At 58.3% G+C, this 22,434-nt stretch overlaps 1 protein-coding gene across 15 annotated transcripts in view; it reads right to left on the bottom strand.

The window, feature by feature from the left end:
* Window positions 1-22,434, bottom strand: part of SRCIN1 (SRC kinase signaling inhibitor 1) — a 70,183-nt gene that overhangs the window by 40,710 nt on the left and 7,039 nt on the right. For 8 of the 15 annotated variants that reach the window (XR_014238680.1, XR_014238681.1, XM_082373441.1 and 5 more), the window contains exons 2-4: window positions 18,716-18,778; window positions 3,359-3,663; window positions 80-178 (exon numbers count right to left, since the gene is read on the bottom strand). Coding sequence is in view for 13 of the 15 variants with exons in the window: in XM_082373441.1 (XP_082229567.1) it covers window positions 80-178; window positions 3,359-3,663; window positions 18,716-18,778 (467 nt within the window). In the remaining 2 variants the exon portion in view is untranslated. The remainder of the gene's footprint in view (window positions 1-79; window positions 179-3,358; window positions 3,664-18,715; window positions 18,779-22,434) is intronic. The other 7 variants (XM_082373442.1, XM_082373446.1, XM_082373443.1 and 4 more) reach the window with 2 other exon arrangements.

The following is a 22,434-nucleotide window of genomic DNA, read 5'->3' on the forward strand; positions in this document are numbered from 1 at the left end:
TCCCCCCTCCAAAAAATATCCTCCCCAAAGCCCAAGTCTGCCATGGGTTTGGGGGGTGGGGGGGAGGCGGGTGACTCACCTGGGCCGGCTGGCCAGCCCCGGAGGGGGCGGAGTCGCCATGGAGGTGGGAGCAGAGGGAGCTGAGGAGGCACACGGGGTCCACGGTCCAGCCGCCAACCTGTGTGTGCGAAGCGGGGGACACCCCATTAGGGGGAGCGGGCAGGAGCCGCTGGGGGACTGTGACGGGGCGGGGAGGGCATTCCTGGGGCAAGTCTGGCACAGAGCTCACCCCACAGGGGGACCCTGCGACACTGGCTAGTTCCTTACGAGGCTGGGTCTCTATGCAGGGCCCTGGGCCTGTTGCCGAGGCTGGGTCTCTATGCAGGGCCCTGGGCCTGTTGCCGGGTCTTTCTCTCCAGTCAGGCTGGGGGCTCTTTGAGCCCAGGGCAAGGCCTTCCCCAACGGATACTCCTGAAGTCCTTGTCTTCAATTCTTGACTGCCTCTCTGGACACTCTGCAAGGGGGCTGCCCCTCGCCTGTCCCTTCTTCCAGCTCTTCACTCCCCCCTCGCTGAAGCTGTCACCTCCTACCCCACAGACTCGGGAACCATTCCGCAGGGGGCCTCACCCCAGTGTGCCTCTGTCCTGACAGCACCGCTTTCCTCCCCGCCATCTCACGGAGGTGACTTTCTTCTCCCACACCACACCTAAGGCTCGAAACCCATCCCCTCCTGATTCCTCCAGGCCCTCAGCAACCTCAAAGTCATCCGTCTCTCATTAGGTCACCCCACTAACGTACTGAGCCAGCGCTAGGCTTAGGCACCGAGCGTTCAATGTAAGTGAAACAGCCGTAGATCCTACCCACTTACTCCCCAAGGCAGGGAATGAATGAGTGAATGAATAAAGGAATGAATTTGTGAGTGAGTGGCCGTGCTTTGATTCATTTACTGAGCACCTACTCTGTGCCAGTGAATGTGCCAGACACATAGGAGGCCCTCAAACATGCCCACGTGCTCTCTTACAGGCCTGCTGCCCCTTGAGGCCGCCATCCCGGCTGTCTTCATGTTTTTCTGGCCAAACCTCCCCAGACAGATCTGCAGCCCAGGGGTCCTGTTCCCTCACCACCTCCAACCTCCTCAACCCCTGACACTGGCCATTACCTCACCACAGCACGAGAAAGGAGCTCTTGATACCCTCCAGACCCACAGATCCTGGCCGGTCCCAATGGCTGTTTCTCTCTCCCATCCCTCCAGACTTTAGAAGTGCAGGGGGCCCTCCTGCTGGGCCTTTATCCTCTTCCTCAGGGATGCAGGACATTTCTGGTGCCCCCCCACAGCTGTCAAGGGCCCTCTCCCTTCTCAGACTCCATTCTGCCTTGGTGACCAGGCTTACCCTGGGTCCCACTACCATTTCTGCCCATATCGTGCCTAACCTCCCTTCTGAAGCTGTGGTCCCTTCAGAGTCTTGAGTTGTATATTCAGTGCCTAACAGACTTCTGCAGGAAACCCCTACCCCCTCCTCAAACTCATCTCCCCTATTCCTGTCCCCCACTCCCCGAAACATTTCCCTCCCATCCCTCTTATTTCCCCCCAAGGCACCAACATGTCCCTGTCACCCAGGTTTTTCTGTCTTTGCCTCCTGGATCCAGGCAGCAAACAAGCCTTGTTCATCTTCCCTCCAACCCCACCCCCACCCCATCACTTTCCCTTCATCATCCCTGACACACTCTCTTCCTCCTCTCCTTTCCCTGCCGCCAGCCACTCCCTCTTGTCCCCTCCTATTCACCATCCAGAAACAGCCACGGCCCCCCTAGTCACCACCATCTGGCCCCCACACCTCTCACTGCCTCCCACCCCGAGCCCTCTGCATCAGCCAGTTGGACCTCTATGCCAGTCCTCAAACCAACACAGACCTATGCTCACCTCCCATCTCCCTACCTCCTAAAACAGCGTTCTCCCCCTCTATGACTATTCAGACCCTTTCCATCCTTCTAAGCCTAGTTTAGGTACCTCCTCCTCCAGGAAGCCTTCCCTGACCAGGCCGATCCACCTGATCTCCCCTACTCCAAACCCTCTTCCAACTGACTGTGCCCCTTATACTTAAGTTTAACCATCCTTTCACCCCATCTAGATCACAAAGGTCCCTGTCCCCTCCCCCTAAGCCAGAGCACAGAGAAGGAATCCACTGAGAGGGACCCCTGAAGGGGAGGGCCAGATCTCCTTCTGCAACTCTCCCTTATTTTAGTTGGAACTCTGCTCCCGGGAGGACTCCGGAGCTGAGAAAAGGTAAAGGCTGGACAAAACTGGAGGTGACATCAGGGGCAGATAAGGTACCAGAAATGCACCAATGTGTCCTTGTTCCCTACAGTGAGGATGGGGATGGGCACACTCTCCCCCCTCCCCAGCCACACCCAGCAGTACTTGGAAAGGGGGACAGAGCCAGACAGGTGCGAGAGCAGGGACGGATACCCCAAGGCTTGATTGAAAGGATGCTGATGGGATGAACCACCCTCCCCTCAGCCCTTTCTCCCAGAGTGGACAATGCCTGGGTCTCAACAGCCAACGTGCTGCAGCTGTCAAGGCCCCTACCAAGGTGGGACTGTAAGTAGAAGGCCAATCCCAAGAAAGAACTTTCCTACGAACAAGAAGGGCATACTTGGATGCAGAGATGCATCCAGGAACCCAAGGATCTGGGAGAGCTTTACAAAGGAAGCTTCGCACCCCATAAAGAAGGAGACAGGTCCTGGACCAGAGGCAGGAGCCCTAACTCCCGTCTAAGCCCTACTGATGACAGGAGAGAAAGCAAGGCACAGAGAGAGGAGTCCTCTAGCTCAAAGTCACACAGCGAGTCTTGGGGGGAAGGAACGGGGTGGGGGAGGAGGTAAAAGGCCCCAGGAATTCTGGGCTCTGTTCTTGCAGGGCTGGGGCACAGGAGACCCAGGCTTCTGAAGTTCCCAAGGCCTGACCTTCCCTTAGGGGCCATATCACAGAGGTGCCGACCCCAAGGTCTCAACTCCACCGCTGGATGGACCCTCAGACTCAGAACACTCAGTCCACGACGAGGCTGTCCCCCTCCCTCCCCACCACGCTCTTGTCTCTCCAAGACAGCCTTCCTCTGCTCAGTCCAACAGCCTGATTAGAGGCTGGGCTCTCTCTGTCCAGTCCCATGCTCCAAATTCCAGGGCTGCAGGCAGAGGTCTGGGTGCTGAGCCCCCACCCCCTTCCTCCCCAGGCTCCAGAAAAGGCCATAAACAGCAACAGGGCATCCGCTTTCCCTCCCCAGACGCCTCTCAGAATCAGGATGAGCCTGGGGACAGGGGAGCACAAGTCACACCCCCTCCCCAGCCCGGCCCCGCTCACCTGCTCCCGCATCCTGTCCTGCTGACTCCGCAGGGCTAGGGCGTGCTGGGGGTACTTGCTCTTCAGGTGGTCCATGAAGGCATCGCGCTTGCGGTCAGCATCGGCCTTCTGGAGCCCGCTGAGCGCCTCCAGGCTCTGCGCCGCGATCACCGTGTGCCGCCGCTCCGACGTGTGCACCAGCCCCACGTTGGAGAAGCGCCGGCCCCCGCTGCCCCCGCCCCCGCCCCCGCCCCCCAGGGTCCGGTACTCCCGAGGGTACTCGGCATCGTCTGCAGAGAGCATGGGGGGGCTGCTCCGCTCCGGATCTGCAAGGGGGGGAGAGGGGGGACGGCAGGGTCACCGTGTGCCCGGCCTGGGACTGCCCATCTCCCACTGGGATCACTGCGAGGAGAGGTTGGCCTAAGGGGGGGGGGCGGCACGAGGCACCTGGGGTGAGGCAGGGGCTGCCTGCCCCCCACTAGGAACAGAAGAGGCAGAAGGGGTGGCTCCCAGGAGCGTGGGGAGCGAGGGCAGTGCCCAGCTTCCTGCCCTCTGCCGGTGGGTTTGGAGGGTAAGGACGGTGGCTGAGGTGCTCTCCTTTGAGGCCAAGGAGGGCTTGGAAGCAGGGGTCCTGGACACCCCTCTAGCTGCACAGCCCCTTCCTCCTTCCTTATGCTGGGCTGAACAGGGGAGGGAAGGGGAGTCTCCTTTTAGACGCTTCCTGAAAGCTGTGGAAAGGAGCCTGCACCGTCTTTCTTTCAAGAGCATCTTCTAAGGAGTGGGGCAGGGGCTAGCTTCCTCCCTCAGACTAGCATGTCAGGACACACTTGTCTTTAGGCTGCGGGCTGGCTTGGAAAAGGGTCAGGACTAGGAAACGGGGGAAATGAGGGCAAAGATCACAACCGGGATTCCCAAGAAGATGGAGGTCCAGGGCCTGGGACATGGGAGCCCCTTTCCCTTCCCTCCCCAGAGACAGACAGACAGACAGACAGACAGACAGGAGAGGCCGGGCACAGAGAGGACAGTGAGAGATGGACTGGGAACAAACTCAAAGAAAGCAGACAGAACAGCTCAAGCTTTCCCCCCCGGGACCCTCCCCTCCTCCCTCTCTTTCTTCAGGCTCCCTTCCCAAAACACACACAAACAAGTTCAAGACCTATAAGGGACGCACAGGGGACAAAGTACAGTACGGAAGCAAAAAAAAGAGAAGGCCGGGGGTTGAGGTCTCCATGCAGAACTCTGAAGCCCATCCCCACATGCCCATCAGCCTTGAGCCCTTGGCCTCCCCAGGCCCAGCTCTGCTGTCTCCTACCCTCCAGCCTCAACGCTGACCTTCCCAAAGCCCAGCAGGGACAGCGGTTACAGAGCGTCACCCACACCAGGGGTGGGAGGAATTGCTGGGGCTTACCTGAGTCATATTCCTGGTCGTAAAACAGATTTGCCCTCCCTCATCTCCAGAAGTCACCCCCCTTGAGAGACAAACTTGGTCTCCCCAGCATAGCCCCAGCCTCACAATCCACTAGCCTCAAAGCAGCACCCCTAAGTGTAGCCTAGCTCTGGGGGGCATCAAGCACTGTAGCGGACACAGGCACCCTGATACAGGGGCTAACTCACAGGGCCGACTGGGGCAAAAGAGGAGGGGCTGAGGATTCTGTGACCCAGCCACGTTCCATCCAGCCCAGCCCCCGTCAGCCCCCTCCCTCCACACATCCACTGTTCGTCAGGCCCACTGCCAGGCCTCAGTCGCCTCCCGTCCACCACAGGAGGAAAGAGGAGTTTCAGCCACGTTCTAGGAAAAGCCACCCCTCGCCCAACACACTCACACACCCCTCCCTGGGCTATGGCAGAGGCATGTCGATCTCGGGGACTGACCCCTCGATGACCCAGCACCGCCCACCAAAGCCAAGGGAAGAATGGCTTCCGTGGACACAGAGCTCCAAAGCTTCCAAGGGCCTGACTGATTGCCGCTACCACAGCCTTCAAACCTCCTGTGTGTGTGTGGGGGGAGAGGGGGCGTATTACTGTGGCCCCATTTCAGAGATGGGGCCACCCAGGTCAGAGAAGGCCAGTGACACACCCAAAGCCACAGTCAGTGGTAGAGGCCAGATTGGACCCCAACATTTATTAGGTTTGCCTCACCCCCTCCCACCACACCTTCCTGGCCAGACGACAATTGTTTATTGATGGAAAAATGGTACCACCTCCTTGTTTGCCTGCTGTCTCCTCATGCTGGCGCTGAGTCTGGGGTCCCTCCCTCCTCCCTCCCGCAGGCAACTGTCCCTCTCACCACAGTCACAACCCTCTGTTGTGCTCCCCAAAGTGAGGTCCAGATACCCAAGAGATGACTGGGGGAGGAATATTGTTTCATAGCTTAATAGTTATACCTTTATTTTCAAGGATTAAAAAAAAAAAACAAGAAGGCCCAACTACTGATTTCATGGGTACTGTTCCTTGGGATGGTAGTGAGATAAGGTTTCCTTTAAAGTAAATTTATTAAGTTCAAAGTGAGTTAACATATTTAGTTAAGACAGTGAGAAGGTTCCCTGGTAGGGAGGAAATTCCTGAAGCTGGCCCCCGACTGAGGCTGGGAACCCTGGGGCCATCTCGTTGGGGACCTAGTCCTTGCCCTTGAGGAGCTGGTGGTGACCCATGGTGGCCAGTGAATATGGCCGAAAGGGACTGACCTGATCATCGTCCAGAAGAAGAAGAGTTGGAATAGGGGTTGCTCTGGGCACAGGAGAAATAGCCCCAACCGGAGTCAGGGGGCTGCCTCCCATGACCCTTAAACTCTCTCTTCCACCACCTGCTGGAGGTCTGCAACCTCATGGGGCACAACTGAGCAGGAGGAGACCCGCCCTGGCCGAGTGCCCTGGACACTCCGTAGTCCTCCCTTTGCCTAGGCTGGGGCAGACTCTGCCCAAGGCCTGGCTGCTGGAAGCCCAGCTCTAGAGCCCAGCATGAGCCCCGCCTGAGCCAGAGGGCCCTCCCCAGTGCCAGCCAGGCTCGCCGTGCCTCCTAGGGCTCTGGACACATATAGGTGCACTGGGAAAGGTCTCCAATTCACATCTGCCCTCCTGCCCTTCCACCCTCCTGGACCCAGAAGAGATGCTCATGCCCACTGGCACCCTCCATGCCAGCACTTCCTTCCCTGGCTCCTGGGGCGGGGTGCGGCGGAGCCTCAGTGCATCCGGAGTGGGGCAAGCAGTATGCCAGCCTGAGAGAAGCAGGCCCTGTGGGGAGGTCTGGGGTCACCCAGGCTCTCCCAGGTCGATTAAAGGGGCGAGGCAGGTCTGGCAGGGAGGGGTCCCGGCTGCTAGAGCGGGCAGCGGGGAGGCGGAGGCTCCAGACACTGGATGACTACAGCCCCATAAATCTCACAAAGGTGGGCAGCAGCGGTGGGGAGAGAGCTGCTGAGCAGGCCCGAGCAGAGAGTGGAGCGAGGCCCAACTCCTCCCTGCCTCCTCCAAGTCGGGGCTCACCCCTCAGGTGCCTGGGCACGGGCAGAGGGTGGGGTCATGGGTGAGGCAGGAGCTGGATTCTAGGGGGTGGCAGAGAGACAGGAGGGGGTAGGAGAGACAATCGGCTATCTCTGAGGGGAGGTGGGGCTTTGATTTGAAAAGCTTTAGAATCTGTTTAAGAACCTTCAAGATCTTTGGCTTTGTTTAACAGAGAAACTAGGCTCAGGGAGAGAGGTGAGTTTCCTGCGTTGCCTGCGTAACCCATGAGTCCTAGCTCCCTGCTCTGTGCAGATTTCTCTCCTCTCTGGGGCCCCAGTGGACTGGGACAGCTGGCCTGGGATTCTGGGTTGGGGGGCCCATCCTGTTGCCCTTGGGAGCAAGAGGCCCTTGGGGGCTCTGAGGGCTCAGGCATGAATTTATCTGAGCCAGCCCTGGGCACTTGAAGTCAGAACATTGGGAGAAAAAAAACACAGGCCACAGACACCCTGGGTTTAGAGTCAGCTCCTTCCCTGAGGGGCCCCGGGTTCACCATTCCTTTAGTTACCCATTCGATCAACAAGCCTCTTCCCTCTTGGAGCCTGAGGGTACTAATCTGTAAAATGGGGACGTCCACCTCTAAACCCTGCTTCTGGGCACTGGGTGAGAAGCTGGCAAGATAATGAGGAGAAAGCACACCGCTTTGAATGAAAGACACGCCTGGCACACGGGCTGTCGTGACAGCAGGACAGCCTTCCCATTACTCCTGCTCCTGCTCCAGCCACCACTAAGGTCTTGAGTGACCCTGACCCTCCCCAGACCGAGCAGCCCAGTGAGAAGCCCAGGAGATCGATTACAGTCTAGCAAGCAGTAGGCTCTGGGTAGCAGTGGTCCTGAGCAGATCGATGTTTGCTGTTTACCAGTAAGGGGCTGGTGAGGGGTGGGGGTCTTGTGGGGGGTGGGGGATGGGGGGCGGATGGGACAGGGAGGCCTTGAGGGGGTAAGCAGGACTGGGTTCTACGGGGGCAGGGACATGGGAATTGGAAGACTCTGTGGTGGAGGGGCAGGGGCAGGGGGCTCTGAGGGTAGGGGAAAAGTGGGGAGACCCTGGAAGGGAAAGCAGAGCAGGGGTACACTGCTGGAAGGGGCGCTGGGACTGAAGGTCCCTGAGGGATGGGGGCTTGGGGGATTCAGAGAGATAAGTTGGGCCTGGAGGGTTTGCCAACTCCCCAAGTATCCTCAGTGTGCAAGGCCAACTATAATTTTTGAGTGAGAGGTTCAAGCTGCAGGAAAGATGCCCAGGACTGATGAAATCCAGCTCAGAATGAGGGAGAAGGAAGGTGGGAAAGGGGGCCTCTGGTCACCCTCAGCTCAACCTTTTTGGCCTGGGCAACCAGTAAGTGAACCCGCCAGAGGCTGGGATGACCAGGGAGCAGTGGGCGCCCCCCAGTGGCCGGCTGCGGATAAAAGCGCAGGTGCTTGGGAAGAGAACGACATTGTTATTTGTTCCACCAACTCCAAATTCCACGTTTATTTATGAGCCCAATTTATTTTTATCCTCACTGCATTCTTTTACATGAGATCACTGTAACTCAAGATGAGAATTAAGATCCCAAGGATCCAGTGACACTCTCTCATAAGCCATCCAGCCCCTCCCCACCTGGCGTCTTTACCCCAGATGTCACCAGCGACTCTGTCCTCTGGCTGTCACTGGGCAACATCCACCCATGACATCATCTTCAGAGGAAGAGAGAGTGGAGAAGAGGAGAGGGGGAGGGAGAGGGAAGAAGAGAGAGGAAGGGGAGGAAGTAGAGGGGAGAACAAAGCTACGAGTCACAGAGAAGAGAGGGCTCTCACTGGGGTGCCTGCTGTGAGGACCCGGAGTTCAGGACCCTGGTTCCCTCTCCCCAGAGACGGGGAGGCTGGACAAGGTTCCTCCCCTGGGGACCTGAGAGACCTCACAGGTGTGCCCCCATCCATTGCCTGGGCAGGGGTGGTGGTTGAGCACCAACTCAGGGAGTACAGAGGACCCTGGGGCTAGATCCCAGAGCGGTCCGCAGGCAGGGCAAGGGGAGGGATGCATGGAGATTGCTGGAAAAGTGGAGGGCCTGGTTCACACCCAAAGTGCCTTGCCCACAGATACACACACACACACTTGAACACATGCCGTGCAAGGCTCCCCCAGGCCCACCGTCTGCAGCCAAAGCAAGAGGAGCCCAAGTCACCCAGGAGGAGCCCCAAGGCGACTGCCACCATCGACTGTGCCTGACAAGTCCATCCTGCTGGGCGGCTACTGCAGTCAGGAAGTGCACTTTGCTGGGAGGTCAGAGGCCAGAGGACAAAGGTCAAGCTTGGCAGAGGCTCCAGGAACTTGAATGAGGTGAAGGGATCATCCCTTCGCCCCCACCTCCCCCCGTGAAGTAGCTGGCCCCGCGGTCTTCGGGCGCCCCTGGCTCTGGGTGCCCTGTGTGCCCATGGCCCTCAGTCCGCTGTCTGTCCGTGGGTCCTTGGAGCAGAAGCCCGTCTGTGTCGGTTTTGCAAAACCATCTTTTCCGCCCCATACCACAGCAACCAAAATCATTTTCCGGGCAATTGCCTTTCTGTAAACATTCCTGTGTAATATCCCCCCAAACTGCTAATGCCCAGCACCCTGTTGAGTCTCCCTGTCACTCCAAGCAGAGCCTCAGAGGTGGAGGTGGGCAGTGGGAGGAAGGGCGATTGGAGCAGGGGTGGTGGCTGCACTGAGGATTACGGACAGGGCTTCAAGTCCAGCTCCTGGCATGAGCCTCCATACCTGCCCCCGTGTTTCCCCATCCCCCCCACCCCAGCCCCACTGCCCTGAAGGTCAGGCCTCCTCAGGAGAGCCTGTCTGGTCCGGGAGGGGATGACAGAGAAGAAGGGGGAGGGGATCCCACGGAAGGGAGGCCTGGGAGGAAAGGGAAATGACTTGAAAGCATGGGGGTGACGGTTAGTCAAGAAAGGTGACTCCCTGGAACCTGGGAGCACAGGGGCAAGGCCAGGCAAGCTGTCATCACTGGGTCCCCAGGGAAGGCAGCTCCCTCTGTCCCTGAGGTGTGAGAGGGAGGACACACAAGTGGGGAGAGGCCAGGTGGAGCCCATCCCCACGATGGACCACTACCCGGGCAGCGCAGTGGTAGGGGAAGGTGGGCAAGGCGAGAGGGCATCAGAGGCAGGATAGTCCTTGGCTGGTGACACTGATGCCCCCTCCCCACCCCCCAGCACTGATCTACAGAGCCACCGTGGAGGACGGCCTGGGGTGGGTCGATTCTCCTGGCAGTACAGCAGGGAAACTGGGGATCAGGGAGGCTGAGGGAGTTAAGAAGTCACCGTGTGGACTGCCCTCCCCGGGCTTGGGGGGCAGAGGGGGAGGAGGACTGTGGCCTGTGACCCCCTGGACTCTTCTGCCCCCACGTCCAGGGAGCCCTGCTACCCCCCAGCCCCCAGGGAAGCTGGGCATCTAGACCCAGCTGGGGAGTGGGGTGGAGACGACAGAGTCCCGGAGGGAGCCAGGGGGCAGGGGAGGGTGCAGGGCACTGCCAGTCACAGCTTCGTGCAGGCAGAGAAACACGAACCAATTTGCGCAGATTTAAGACCCACCAAAGGCCACTTGGTAAACGAGTCGGAATCAATTAAAGGACCTCGTCAGGGCTAGGGGAGGGAGAGCTCACCTGCCTGGGTCTTGGCTGCTCTCAGCAGAGCTTCTGGGGCTTTCCCCAGGGAGAGAGAATTTGAGAGAGAGAGGGTGTTGGGCTCCCGGGGGATAGGGCGGGCACTGCCCCAGCCAGATGCTTCCTCTGCCAGCTCTCGCTTCTCACCCATCCACAGGCTGACTCTGTCCTGCTGCTTCTGCCCACTTGCTCAGACTGGGAGCCCCATCTGGGCACATCGCAGGGCAGGGCCCAGGCCTCCTCCCTCCGATTGGGAGCCTTTGTCTCCCCCCGTTAGACTAGGGACACCCCAGAGCAGGGCCCCTGTTTCCCCCATCAGACTAGGGGTTCTCCTAGGACAGAGCCTTATCTCTCCCTCAGACTGGGCAGGACCTGTGCCTCCTCTTTGGGGGGCACTAGGGGAGGGCCCCTGTTTACCTCTTTGGATCAGAAGCTCCCTCAGGGCAAGGCGCTTGTCTCCCCCCCTCAGACCGGGGCCTCCTTGATGGCAGACATACCACTCCGCCCACACTGGGTGGTCTTGCAGGACGGAATTAGGTGGGGTGAAGAGATTCACAAGCCACCTCAGGAGTGGGATGGGGGACCGGGGACAGTCAAAGATGCCAGGCTTGGTCTCAGTGCCATCTCTGCCAGCTGCCCTGGCTCTGCGTGGCCCTGGAGTCCTTGCTTCCTTCTACCTGCTGCCCTCTCCCCCACCCCGACTCCCCATGTCCACAGGGCACAGAGCGCAGCAGCCCTCTACCCTGGCGAGGTGAGGCCTCCCTCCCTTCGGCTCTTCGCTCTTAGGCAAAGAGGAGTGATGTCTCAAGACTGGCTAAGCCTTGCCTGCGTCTGCTTTCCCTCCAGCCAAATGCCTTTCACGGGGAAGGAAACGGAGGCCCAGAGAGTGAACCGATTCATACGGGAGCTGGAAGCAGAGCCAGAAATGAAACCCTGGCCCCCTGGCCCCCAGGGACAAGGACTTGTCCACACCTGTCTGCCACTTCCCAGAAAGCAATTGCCAGGGGAGCCCCTCTCCAGGCCCCAGTCGGGCAGAGACTAACAACCTCCTTAGGAGGAATCAGCAGAGGGGTGGAAGATGCCGCAGCACCCTCGGCCCCAAAGAGAGAAGAGCTGTGGGTCACAGGCCAGCTGCACCCCCAGGCTCCCGCCCCAGCCCAGTGGCTGCTTGCCACACAGAAACCAGGGTCCCCACGTGGGGTCCGGACCATACTCCTCAGACACGACCCACCTCTCCTGCGAAAGGGCCAACAAGCCAGCCTCTTGCCCAGAATTTCAGATATACAACCCTCCCTCTTCTCCCTGCAACCCTCCCCCCACTGCCGGCAAAGCTATGGCATTACCAAAAATCACTCAACTTGGAGGTGAGAAAGCTCTGTTCAAACCCAGCTCTGCCACTGTCTAGCTGTGTAACCTTGAGCAGGTCAGCAGCCTCTCTGAGCTTCAGTCCTTTCATTTGTTTTTTTTGTTTGTTTTTTTTTAAACTAATAACAGGCGTGGGGGTTGTACACTGCAGGAAGACACCGGCCTAGGGAACGGGTGGGGGACAGCTCCTTCCTGATCTGCCCAATCGCCTGATTTCCTTTCACTCCACAGTCAGAGTTTTCTCAAACCCAGGATGGTAGGGTTTGGATTTTGAGCCACTAATGAAGATCTGGCTAATTGGCTTCCCCAGGAAGGGCGGGGGTGGGGATGCAGAGGGGAGCACATCACCCCCAGTCTGAAGCCGTCGCTGGAAAAGCTGGGAACAGCCCTGGCGTGTGCCCACACAGCCCTCGCTAACAAGCTAACTCCCGCCTGGCATCTCCACCCGACCGTCACGTGCCCAGGGAAGGTGTCCTGTCAACCCCACATATCCTTGGAGAGGCAGCAGAGAGGAACACAGGCTGGGAGGAAGGGAAGGAGAGGATGGGAAGGGAGGGGGGCTGACGCCTGTCCTCCCAGCTCTGCCACTGCTCAGGGGCGGCTGCCAGTGAGTCGCCTCTCCTCGGGGCCACTCGAGCCTCAGGGTGCCAAGGCCAGGGCAGCAGGTGTGGGCAAAGGGACCCTCCCCACGCCCCTATAGCTGCCTCAGGCTGAAAGCAAGCCCAGAGGGAGGCATCCTGTTGCCAGGGGGAGGGACCCCAATCTCTTGGAGGTGAGGGGTGGAAGCCCCACCCATCACCCCACCTCCCCACAGGGAAGTGTTATCAACACCCAGGATTCATCGAGGGCCTCACAAATGTTGGACAGGAGCCTCAGCCCTGCTGTACCCCTCCACACCCTCCTCTGAGACATTGCCCTTCATGGGGTCAGGCTCTCTCGAGGAGGCTCTTCCCAGGCCCACAGCCCAGCACCCAGACAGCTCCCTCAGACACCAGGATGATCGGGGTCCTGGTGCCTCCAGACTCCAAGCACAGGCCACCGCGCTTCTGCTCATCACACTTCTATCGTCATGCCTGTGCCCCCATGGTACACGCCCAAGTGCCCAGCACAGGCTCACGAACGTGTGCCCAGTCACGAAGGCCTCCCCTGCACCCACCACAGGCATCAACATGGGCCCAGCTGGGACTGGGTCACTGCAGAGATGCCACCTTGGATGCTACGTGGCCAGACAGGGTGCTGTGCCCATGCACACACATCATATACGTTTACAACCCCTCAACAGATTGCAGTGCATCTGGGGGTTCCCTCAAGTGCCAGCTCGATGCATCTCCAGCTTGGAGTGAAAGACATTGGGGACCCCACTTGCCCATGATGAGTCCAGCTACCCCTTCTCAGAGAGGCAACTTCTTGGCCCCTCTCCTGCTTTGTCAAGTTCAGGGTCTCCTTGCTAAAGCATTTACATTTTTGTCTACAAATACAGGCCACTCCACTCTCACCAATGCTTACCCAACCAGGCAATGCCAAGGACTGAGATGCCCCTCCTGGACCTCGCACCCCCAGCCCTTGTCTCCCGCTACAGGTGCTCAGCCTCCTGCACCAGGACAAGGGGCCGGCGGGCCTTGGACCCCCTTCCACCTGCTGCCGGAGGGTGAAGGACGGGGCTTCTGGGCTGCGAGTTTCAGCCCTCACCTCACAGGTCAATTACTCTACTGCCCTGCAAGCCAACCAGGAACAAACAGCCAAATCTGCGTCCCATTATGTTCCCTCCCTAGGGATGCTAAGGTTAGCACCAGGAGAGACTCTGGAGGATGGAAGATGGGGGAGCCCAGAGAAGGCAGGAGGAGACTCAGAGTTTCCTGCCTGACTGCTGGGTCCAGACTGACCTGGGAAGCCTGATCAGATTCCAGGGGCATCTTTCAGTTCTCCCTGTTGCCTAGCCTGAACCGTCCCACCAGAGCAGGACCCGGGAAGGTGGAGCATGAGCTGGAAGGCAGGGGAGAAATAAACAGTCTCCCTTTCCCTCTGCAAAAGACTTGAAGACTCCGACCTTCTCGTCTCAGTTAAATCCATCCATCCATCTGGAGTGATGGGATCTAAACTCAGCACCAGGCTTGCTGGATGCTGTGGGGAAAACGGACCAGCCATGAATGACAGCACTCTTGATACCCACCCCTCAACCAAGCACACTCTCGTGACAGCCCACACGGGGCTCTGACAGCCTCTATTCATTCAGTTCTCAGAGTCACCTCGTGAGGTTGCTCTCCCCCATTTTACAGGTGAGAAAGCAGAGGCTCAAGAAGGGGTGACTTGTCCATGGTCAGAGTTGGCAAGTGGAGAAGCCTGGTCTCGACTGTGGGGTTCTCAGCCCGGATCCCCTTTCTCTCCTCTACACCCTGCTACCCCTGAGGAAGATGCTGATTCTGCCACCAAGGCATCCCTGAGTCTTCGTCTGAGCCACTGGGCCAGAGCCCCTTACGTCCCCTCAGTCTGTCCAGTTCCCTAAGAAGGGAACACTCGAACAGGTCACTCCCCAGAGAAGCGCAGAGACCCTCAACCCCATCCTTTCTGGGGAGACCTCACACCGGAAGAGTGGGGACCCTTCCCCAGGGCGTGGCTGAGAGAGAAGGAGGGGCAGGGAGCAGAGCTGCCCCAGGGCCACAGAAGCCCAGGCTGGGAAGGGGGTCCTGCCTTTCCACAGCCCTCCCCTCATACCTTAGTTTGGTACTGAGTCCTCCCAGCCCCTGCCACAGGCTGTGCCGACACAGAACTGCAAGTCCTATTTCAGGAACGCCATCCAGCCAGGACTTGGATTCCTCCAGAAACAGACAGCTCATTACATCTAAGGCACCAATTACCTTGTGGAACTCCTCCTTCCTTAAAAAGAGCCAAAGTCTGTGCCCATGGCCCTCAGAGGGGTCCAGGGGCAGGGCATGATTACTTCTCCCTTCAGGGCAGAATGAAGGCTCCTGAACCCGAATCTTCTCTCCTGAGCCCAACACCTCAAGTCCTTCCTTCTGTGGCCTGGCTTCAGCCCCGGGCCATGTGCACTGCCCTCTGTTGGGTCAGCCCCATGTTGTCACCACCGCTTTTAGCTGGTGGCCTTCAAAACTGCTCCAATGGTCCAGATAAGGTCTGAGCAGCCCAGATGACCCCTCTCTGCCTCTGCTCTCACCAGCCCTCCTCCTGCCCCCAGCATGTGTGCCAGGGGAAACAAATGCCAGGGCATACTCAGCCCTGCTCTGGGACCAGAACGTACCTTCCTTACCTCCTGCTCCTAACTCTCAGGCCTCCCCTGACCTCGGGCCTCAGGGCCAACTTGTCTCCCCCTGCCTGGGATGGACGACTCTCCTGGCAAGGTTAGCTCAACCTGCCGGCTCCTTCTAGGCACTTCCCTCTGCCCTCTGCTGCCTGGCCATGCTAATGTGATTCCAGGAGTCTGCTCTGGGTCTTAGCCCCTTCCTAGCAACTATGCCCTTGACAGCCCCAGCCAGGCATATCCCAGCTACAAGCACCAAAGCGTTTGCCCAGGAGGCTGAGTGGGCAGCCTGCTCTGCCCATAATTCTCTGCTTAGTGGCCTGAGGCCCTTGATACCCTGTCTGGAAGCCAGCCATCTCAGGGGTGTGTCCAGCCACCCTGAGGACTGGAAAACCACAGCCCACACGATAACATCTGATGCATATTAAGCACACAGCGCTTCCTCCGTGTTAACCTACTTCCTCCTCACCAAACTCTGCCCTACTGCCAGAGGGCCCCAGCACTGGAAGGGGAGGCTCCCTTACCCCCAGCTGCTTCCCAGCACTCTGCCCCATATCTGCATCCCATGCTCGCATGGTGGCTAATTCTGGCATCTCATCAGACAGTAATTATGGGGGAATCAGCAGTGCTGTCATCTCGGCAGCTTGGCACCTGTCACCACGCCGCCATTCCCCAGGCGGCTGGGATGGGACCGGAAGCTGGTGGAGGAGGGGTGTGCTGGGATGAGGGGCGTCTGCTCCCTCCCCGCCTCTGCAGCCCTCACTTCCTTCAACCCTACCTCCCCACAGGTGCACAACGCATGTCAACAAGGTGGCCACTAGCCACACCAGTGCTCGCTGTTAGCCAGGCCAGGTACTGAATGCATGTGCCCTGTGTCACACATAGGCATGCCCATGACCAAACAGAGCAAGAAGGACACAGCACGCCAAGGCTCAAATCAAAAAATGCCCCTTCCCATAAGTGTGACTTTGAACAAGTCATTTTACTTTTCTGGATGTCAGTTTCTCTAATGGCAAAATGGGGGAAATAGTGCTTACCTTGGGAAGAGGGGAAGAAATAAATATGTAAAGTATCTAGCACAGTGCCTGACATATGGACGATCACGTATTCACTCAACAAACAACGAGTACACACCTACTATGCACTGGGCAATATGAGGATGCCAAGATAAATGAATTGCAGTTTAGCAAAGACCACGCTGGGGCCATACTGGGGCACAGGCATTTTGTTTAGCTGGTGGTGCTTTGTTTTGTTTCTTTGCATTTTAATGCCTTTAAGGAACACAGGCACTCTACTCCTCACCGCAGTCCTCACCATTCCCTATTGTCCTCATCCACTGCTTCACTCCTTTCCAGCCCCTGAAAGCACTGAGTTTGCTGCCCCAAAAGCAAACGTGAACTAGCAGGCTCAGTGATGTCCAGAACCGATGCCACGAGAGATTTGACAGAGCCATGGGAGCTCAGAGGGGCGAGCCTGGAGGTGGTCAGGGAGGGGCACTTCAGGGAGGAGCAGAAGTGGGAGGTGACAAAGGGAGGGTGTTCCTGAAGAGGAGGCATAGAAACAGAGGGTCACGGAGGGAAAGGGGAGGCCCACTGGGAGCTGATGGAGACAGAGGCATCTCAAGGGGTCCTTCCTAGTGCTGGATCTCCGGGCCCCAGGCTGCAGCGCCTCCCTCTCCTCCAGAACATTTCCTAGGTGGGTCTTGTTGGTGGAGCTACGATGTAAGACCATGTTCCCTTGCCTCACAAGCAGCATCTGCTGTCCCAACTAAGTCACTGAGTCACTTCCCTGGCCCCATGGAGAGGAACACAGCCCCACTCTGGCTCTTTACAGATGTAAAAAGTAAGTCTGGGAGAGGACTGAGCTCCCTGCCTCTGGGAGTATTCCAGAAGAGGGTAAGTGAAAGAGGAGGGCATTCAGGCCCCCTCCCTGGTTCCCTGCCCCTGAGCCTCGGCCCCTCTGCCATTTGTGTGGGGAAGGGGGGGTGGCCTGTGTGACCAGGGCCTGGGTCGAGGGGAAAGCCTGCAGTTTCAAGTCACTCCTGCCTTCTCCTGGCAGCAGGCACCGACGGGCGAGGGGGGGTAGGGAGGAGAGCGGCATCGTTGCTCTTTTAGGAAAATGGTAATTTTAATTAAGAGGCAGACAAACGAGCACTCTACAGATTGTCTCCGAGCAAAGTTATTAAAAAGCCATCAAGGCGTCGGCAGCCACAGTGGCAAGGAGGGCTGCCTCCCCCATCTGCCCGCCCGGATTGGGGCCGAAGCATCCTCCAGAGAGCTGGAGAAGGGCTGGAGGATGTGCAGCCTGCAAACAGCCAAGGCAGGGATTCTGCGGCCCCTCTCCTGAGGGCGGTCAGGGGCAGCACACAGACAGTACCCAGGGCACAGCCTGCCCCAGCCCCAGGGAGGGGCCGGGGGAGGTGCAGAAAAGGAACCAGCAATTGGGCATCCCCTGCTGTGGGCTGGGCTCTGGTCCAGCTGCTGCTGCTTTTCCTGTATTCTTCTCAACAAGGCTGCCATTTTACAGGCAAGGACACTGAGGCTCAGAGAGGGAGAGTGGCTTGTCCAAGGCCACACAGCTAGGACATGGCTTATGTGAGCCTTTGAACCCAGATCAGACTGACTCTCAAGTCCAGTGCTCCAGGCTGCTGGTCCGGGGCACGGAAGTGAGAGGCGGGTTCCCAGAGGCCCTCTTGAAGTGGCCCCAGCTCTGGCCCAACAATGCTGTCCACAGTCCCCAGGGTCACGGGGACTTGGGACCTCAGTCACTGCCTGCTTGGCAGGGACACACTATAGGAGAGGAGTGCCATTGGGTCAGGGGACACTCTACAGGGACATGAAGTGCAGAGCAGCTGCCAGCAGGGGGAGCAGGGACGGATGGGGCATCAGTGGACAGAGGGTCACAGCCCTTTCCAGACAGCCAGCCAGGCCACAGCCCCAAGCCCCACAGCCAGCGAATTCAGCCAACCCCTTGACCTCTATCTGCTCACCACATAAGTAATGAAAGAAACTTCGCTGTCTTGGTCACTGTTGGCCTCTGAGCCTAGCCCAGTGCCTGGCACAGAGAAGGTGTTCAATAAATCTGTATTGAATGAAAGAAGGAAGGAATGGATGGATGAATGAATAAACGATTGAATAAATGAAATGTGACCACAGGGTTACAAGTGCCTATAAACTAAACAAAGCTGTACTGAGGTCGATGTGGTCCCATCTTCTCCCATCGCCCCCCTCTGGCCGACGCTAGAACACGGGCTGCCCCTGATAAGAAGGGCCCCTTGCTCCTGACCCCCTCTCCCCAGGCTGTCTGTCCCCTCGACAGAGGGCTCCCGCCTCCTCCTCCCTCCCCAGCCCCACTACACGGAGCTTTGCAGCCAGCACACACATATACATGCACACGTGTTTGTTCGCGCACACTAACTCACATGCACACACGTGCACACACGGACACATTCTCGGCCAGGCAAGGTGCCCTCCCCAGAATCAGGTCTCTGCTGCCCCCTCCCCTGGCAAAGGCCTGGGCCCCCCAGGGATAGCCCCCTCCCCCGTTTCTGGCCCCCGAGGCTGGGGAGAGGCACCAGCTAGGGAGCAGTGGGTGGCAGGATGGTGGGGAGAGGCCCCCCTCCTGGCTTACCAACCTGGAGACTTTAAACAGAGGGAACAGAGTCCTGGAGGCTTCCCTCCTGCTGCACGCTGGAGCCCTGGGTGAGGGACAGGAAAGGAGGAAAGTCGTGAATGAATGCCCAGAGCCGGAGGAGAGGAGCTGAAGAGAGGAAGGGGCTGGGGCAGGGCTCCCAAAGTGGGAGGGGCCCGGCAGGGGCCTTGGGCCTTGGGGGAGGAGGGGACGGGGACAGAGCAAGGCAGAGCATTAGGAGTTGTCCCTTTGGGGGGTCACTGAGGGCTGGGGGGCAGGCAGCAGGACAGACACTGGGTGTGGGAGAAAGAGCAGGGGCTGAAGGGGCAGAGACACGGGTGGGAGACAGACAGGAGGACAGACAGCAGGACAACACAGAAAACAAAGGGGTCTCCAGAGTGGGGTCCCCAGGATAGACAGCCAGTAAGCCAGGCCTGGTTCTCCTCCCAGAAACGGGGGCAGGCTCTTTACTGGGGTCCACACAAGACCCCCATCTGCCTCCCCCAGCCAAGGTCACCTCATTCTGGAAGGCTGGTGGGTTCAGAGTCAGAGGGGCCTGCCTTCATTGCACTGGTGACCACCCCCTCCCGGCCCAAGAGACCCCCATCTGCTCCACTCACCCCCTAACCCTGAGGAAGGCCCCCCTTCTCTGCCCACAACAGAGGAAACAGGGGTACTTCACACCCGACACGCGCGCACACACTCTTGCTGTGATAGGGTCTTGCCCGAAGCCCTGTGCCCAGCTCCTGCCCCCCACGCTCACCCAATCCTCAAACTGCCAGGGCACAGCCCCCCTCAGGTGTCCGTCAGGCTGCCTCGCTCTCACTCTGCAGGAAGTCCTTCTAACTGTACTCTACCTCCCTCGTGCCCCAACGCCTGTCTGCTGCCTTTCATCCTGGGGCGCATGGCATTAGGGCCCTTCCTGCACGGAGACACTGTGGGCCGGGCACCCTCTCGGGCCCAGCCCTCACTGGCTGTCTCGGACCCATCCACACCCACATCACGTCTGGCTGCAAGCATCCTCAGAGCCCCCTGCCAATCTGATGTTTCCCATTTTCCCACCGATTACCCAAGACACAGGCATCCTGGGGAGAAGCAGCTGTTGTACCCAGATGTTGGGACATTGACTGGGGGAAGAGATCAAGAATGTTCACTAACATATGCAGCCCCAGAGGGCTTCCTGGACAAAGCAGTGGGGTGGGGGTGGGGCACAGAAGGGGCAGGTGGACAGAAGGGCACCAGGTGGGGGCATGAAGACTCAAGAGGCCTAGCTCCCCTCTCACCACCAGTCTTAAGTGGCAGCTCCAGGGGCCCAGCCCCAGGCCGGCTGGGGTGAGAATCTGGGTTTTAGATAAGAGGCTCTCTCAGGTATGTCTCTTTTTCCTGGGAGAACAGCCACCCATTCGTTCATTCAACTGGACAGTGAGGAGGAGGACGAAGACAAAGACGTTACTACTTAGTGAAAGTTCACAATGTGCCAGGAGCTCCGCCTCATTTAATCCTGGTACCCACCTTGTGAGGGAACCACCGTTATCAGCCCCAATTTACAGATGAGGAAACTGAGCTTCAGAGACGTGAAGTGACTTGCCCAAAACCACACAGCTAGTGAGTGAGTCACAGGGCTGGGATACCAGCCTGGATCTGTCCGACTCCAGAGCCTGAGCTCTTGACCCTTGAGCTGAACTGCTTCCCATCCATCCTCCCCAGCTTTTGGCTGGCTCCCATTCAGTGCCCGCTGGGAAGTTCTGCCTAAAGTCTAACCTCTTTCCATCCCACGCTCCAGCATAAACTATTTTTTACGGACAATAAGTGGAGCAGAAGGGTTCACTTCAGTTTCTTTCTGCCTCATCCTAGGAGTGGGAAGCAGATAATTCTAACCTTAGGCTGCAAATGGACCAGGGATCAGGGGTGGGGGATGAGCTGCTGGGTTCAGGAGAAGTGGCTTCTCCCAAGCTTCATCTTTAAGTGACTTCTGCCTCTCCGGGAGCCCCTTTCCTACTCCCTGCCTCCGTCACAGAAGAGGCTCCAGGAAGCCCCTCAAAGGTCTCTTCTCGTTTTAACATCCAGAAATCCCCCCCAAGCACCCACGCTAGGGAGAGCCTAAAAAGTCAGGGGCAGCAAAGCGAGAGTCGTTGTCAGTCCTAACAGCCCTGGCTTTCCCTCAGAGTCCCAACTTTCAACTTAGAAGAAGGCTGGGACAAGAATGGGGACTGACCAGGCCAGCCTGGCCACTGGGAGGGGACGGACTAGGCAGGGGACAGCCCCAGGCAGGGGACAGCCCCGGAGAGGAGGCATAGAGGCCCGGGTGTATCTGCAAGGGCTTCAGTGAGCCGCGGAATGCCTTCCCAATGAACTGGGATCGTTAATTCTTCCTCAATGAGGCAGCTGCTGGTGCCTGGGGTGACGCCACAGATGCCTGCTGCGTCTGCAATTATCAGCCCCCCTGGGGTGGAAGGAGCCAGCAGGACACACACCCCCTCTGCCTCCTAGGCTCTGCACAAACATCTCCAGCTTAGGGCCACTCTGGGGGGGTCTCTGGATCTGGGGGGGCCCCCTGTGGGTCCCTGGGTCTGGGGTCTCCAGCATGCTCTGTGACTGGGGTGGAAAAGAGACCAGGGTGCTGGGATGAGGAGGTTGGCAGAAGTGAGGAAGGCAGGCGTGTGAAAACCCAGCTCCTTCCCAGTCTCAATGCTACTCCATTCCGGGATATGCAGGCAACTGGGCCAGGTGGCTGAGGCTACCAGGAACCAGGAAAAGGTTGTGGGGGAGATGAGCCACCAGCTGACAGTGCCTCCGCAGAAGAAAAGATGGACTGGATTATAGTCCTTGGTTGGAACGGAGTGCTGCAAAGCCTTTTTTTTCTGGGGTGGGAGGAAAACAGACGGTAGCTGAATCCTATAGCCTCTCACTTATCCATCTTCTGGGCTGAGAGGACAGATTTAGGCAAGATGTGCCTTCAGAGCAGGAGGGACTGTTTGTAAGGCGTATGCAGGCGCACAAAAGCACCAGTGTTCTCTTGGGCCAAATCTCCATTTTTCCTGGTTTAGCTGGAGCTGGGAAGTATTTATTCCCACCGTCTGTGTGGTGAGGCATATATTATCTCAGGAGAGAGGAGGTGGGTAGAACCTGTGACAGCTGGAAGGGACTTTAGAGATTCTCTAGTTCCACCCTCTTCTCACACCGAGGACACTGAAAGCCAGAGGGGGCAACTAACTTGCCTAATGTCACACAGCAGTAGGGGAGGCGGGCAACCTGACACCAGTCCAACGCTTGCTCTTTACCCTGCACTTGACTTCTCTGCCCTGGGGGATCAAAGACTGACTTCGCTGTAACCTCCTCTTCCCCAGCAGCTCTGAACTCCTCTTCATCACAGCCCCCTGCACTCTGCCAACCATCACAGCCACAAGAGATTAAACTGGATCTACCAAGTTCCTTCCGATAGCCCAAAGGTCATCTCAAAGGTCATGCCAACCAGTCCCCTGCCCCTAGGTACAACACTAGCTGACTTGCGCTCACAGACACCTATCATTGAGGTAAGAGATGCGAAAACACCACCTCGGAGCGGCTACCCTTCGTGCACCTGGAGGTTTCCTTCCCATCTAACCTCGATTCCTCCTGCTGCAGCGTGGGCCTGTTTCCTCTCAAGCTGTCCTGTGCAAAGACAGGGGGAGCAGGAGAAGAACAGGATTCCCCGCCTCCAAACCCTTCTGTCTGCCCACCTGC

This window comes from Balaenoptera borealis, assembly GCF_965194805.1.
Source record: "Balaenoptera borealis genome assembly, chromosome: 20".
In the NCBI taxonomy this organism is placed as follows: Eukaryota; Metazoa; Chordata; class Mammalia; order Artiodactyla; family Balaenopteridae; genus Balaenoptera; species Balaenoptera borealis.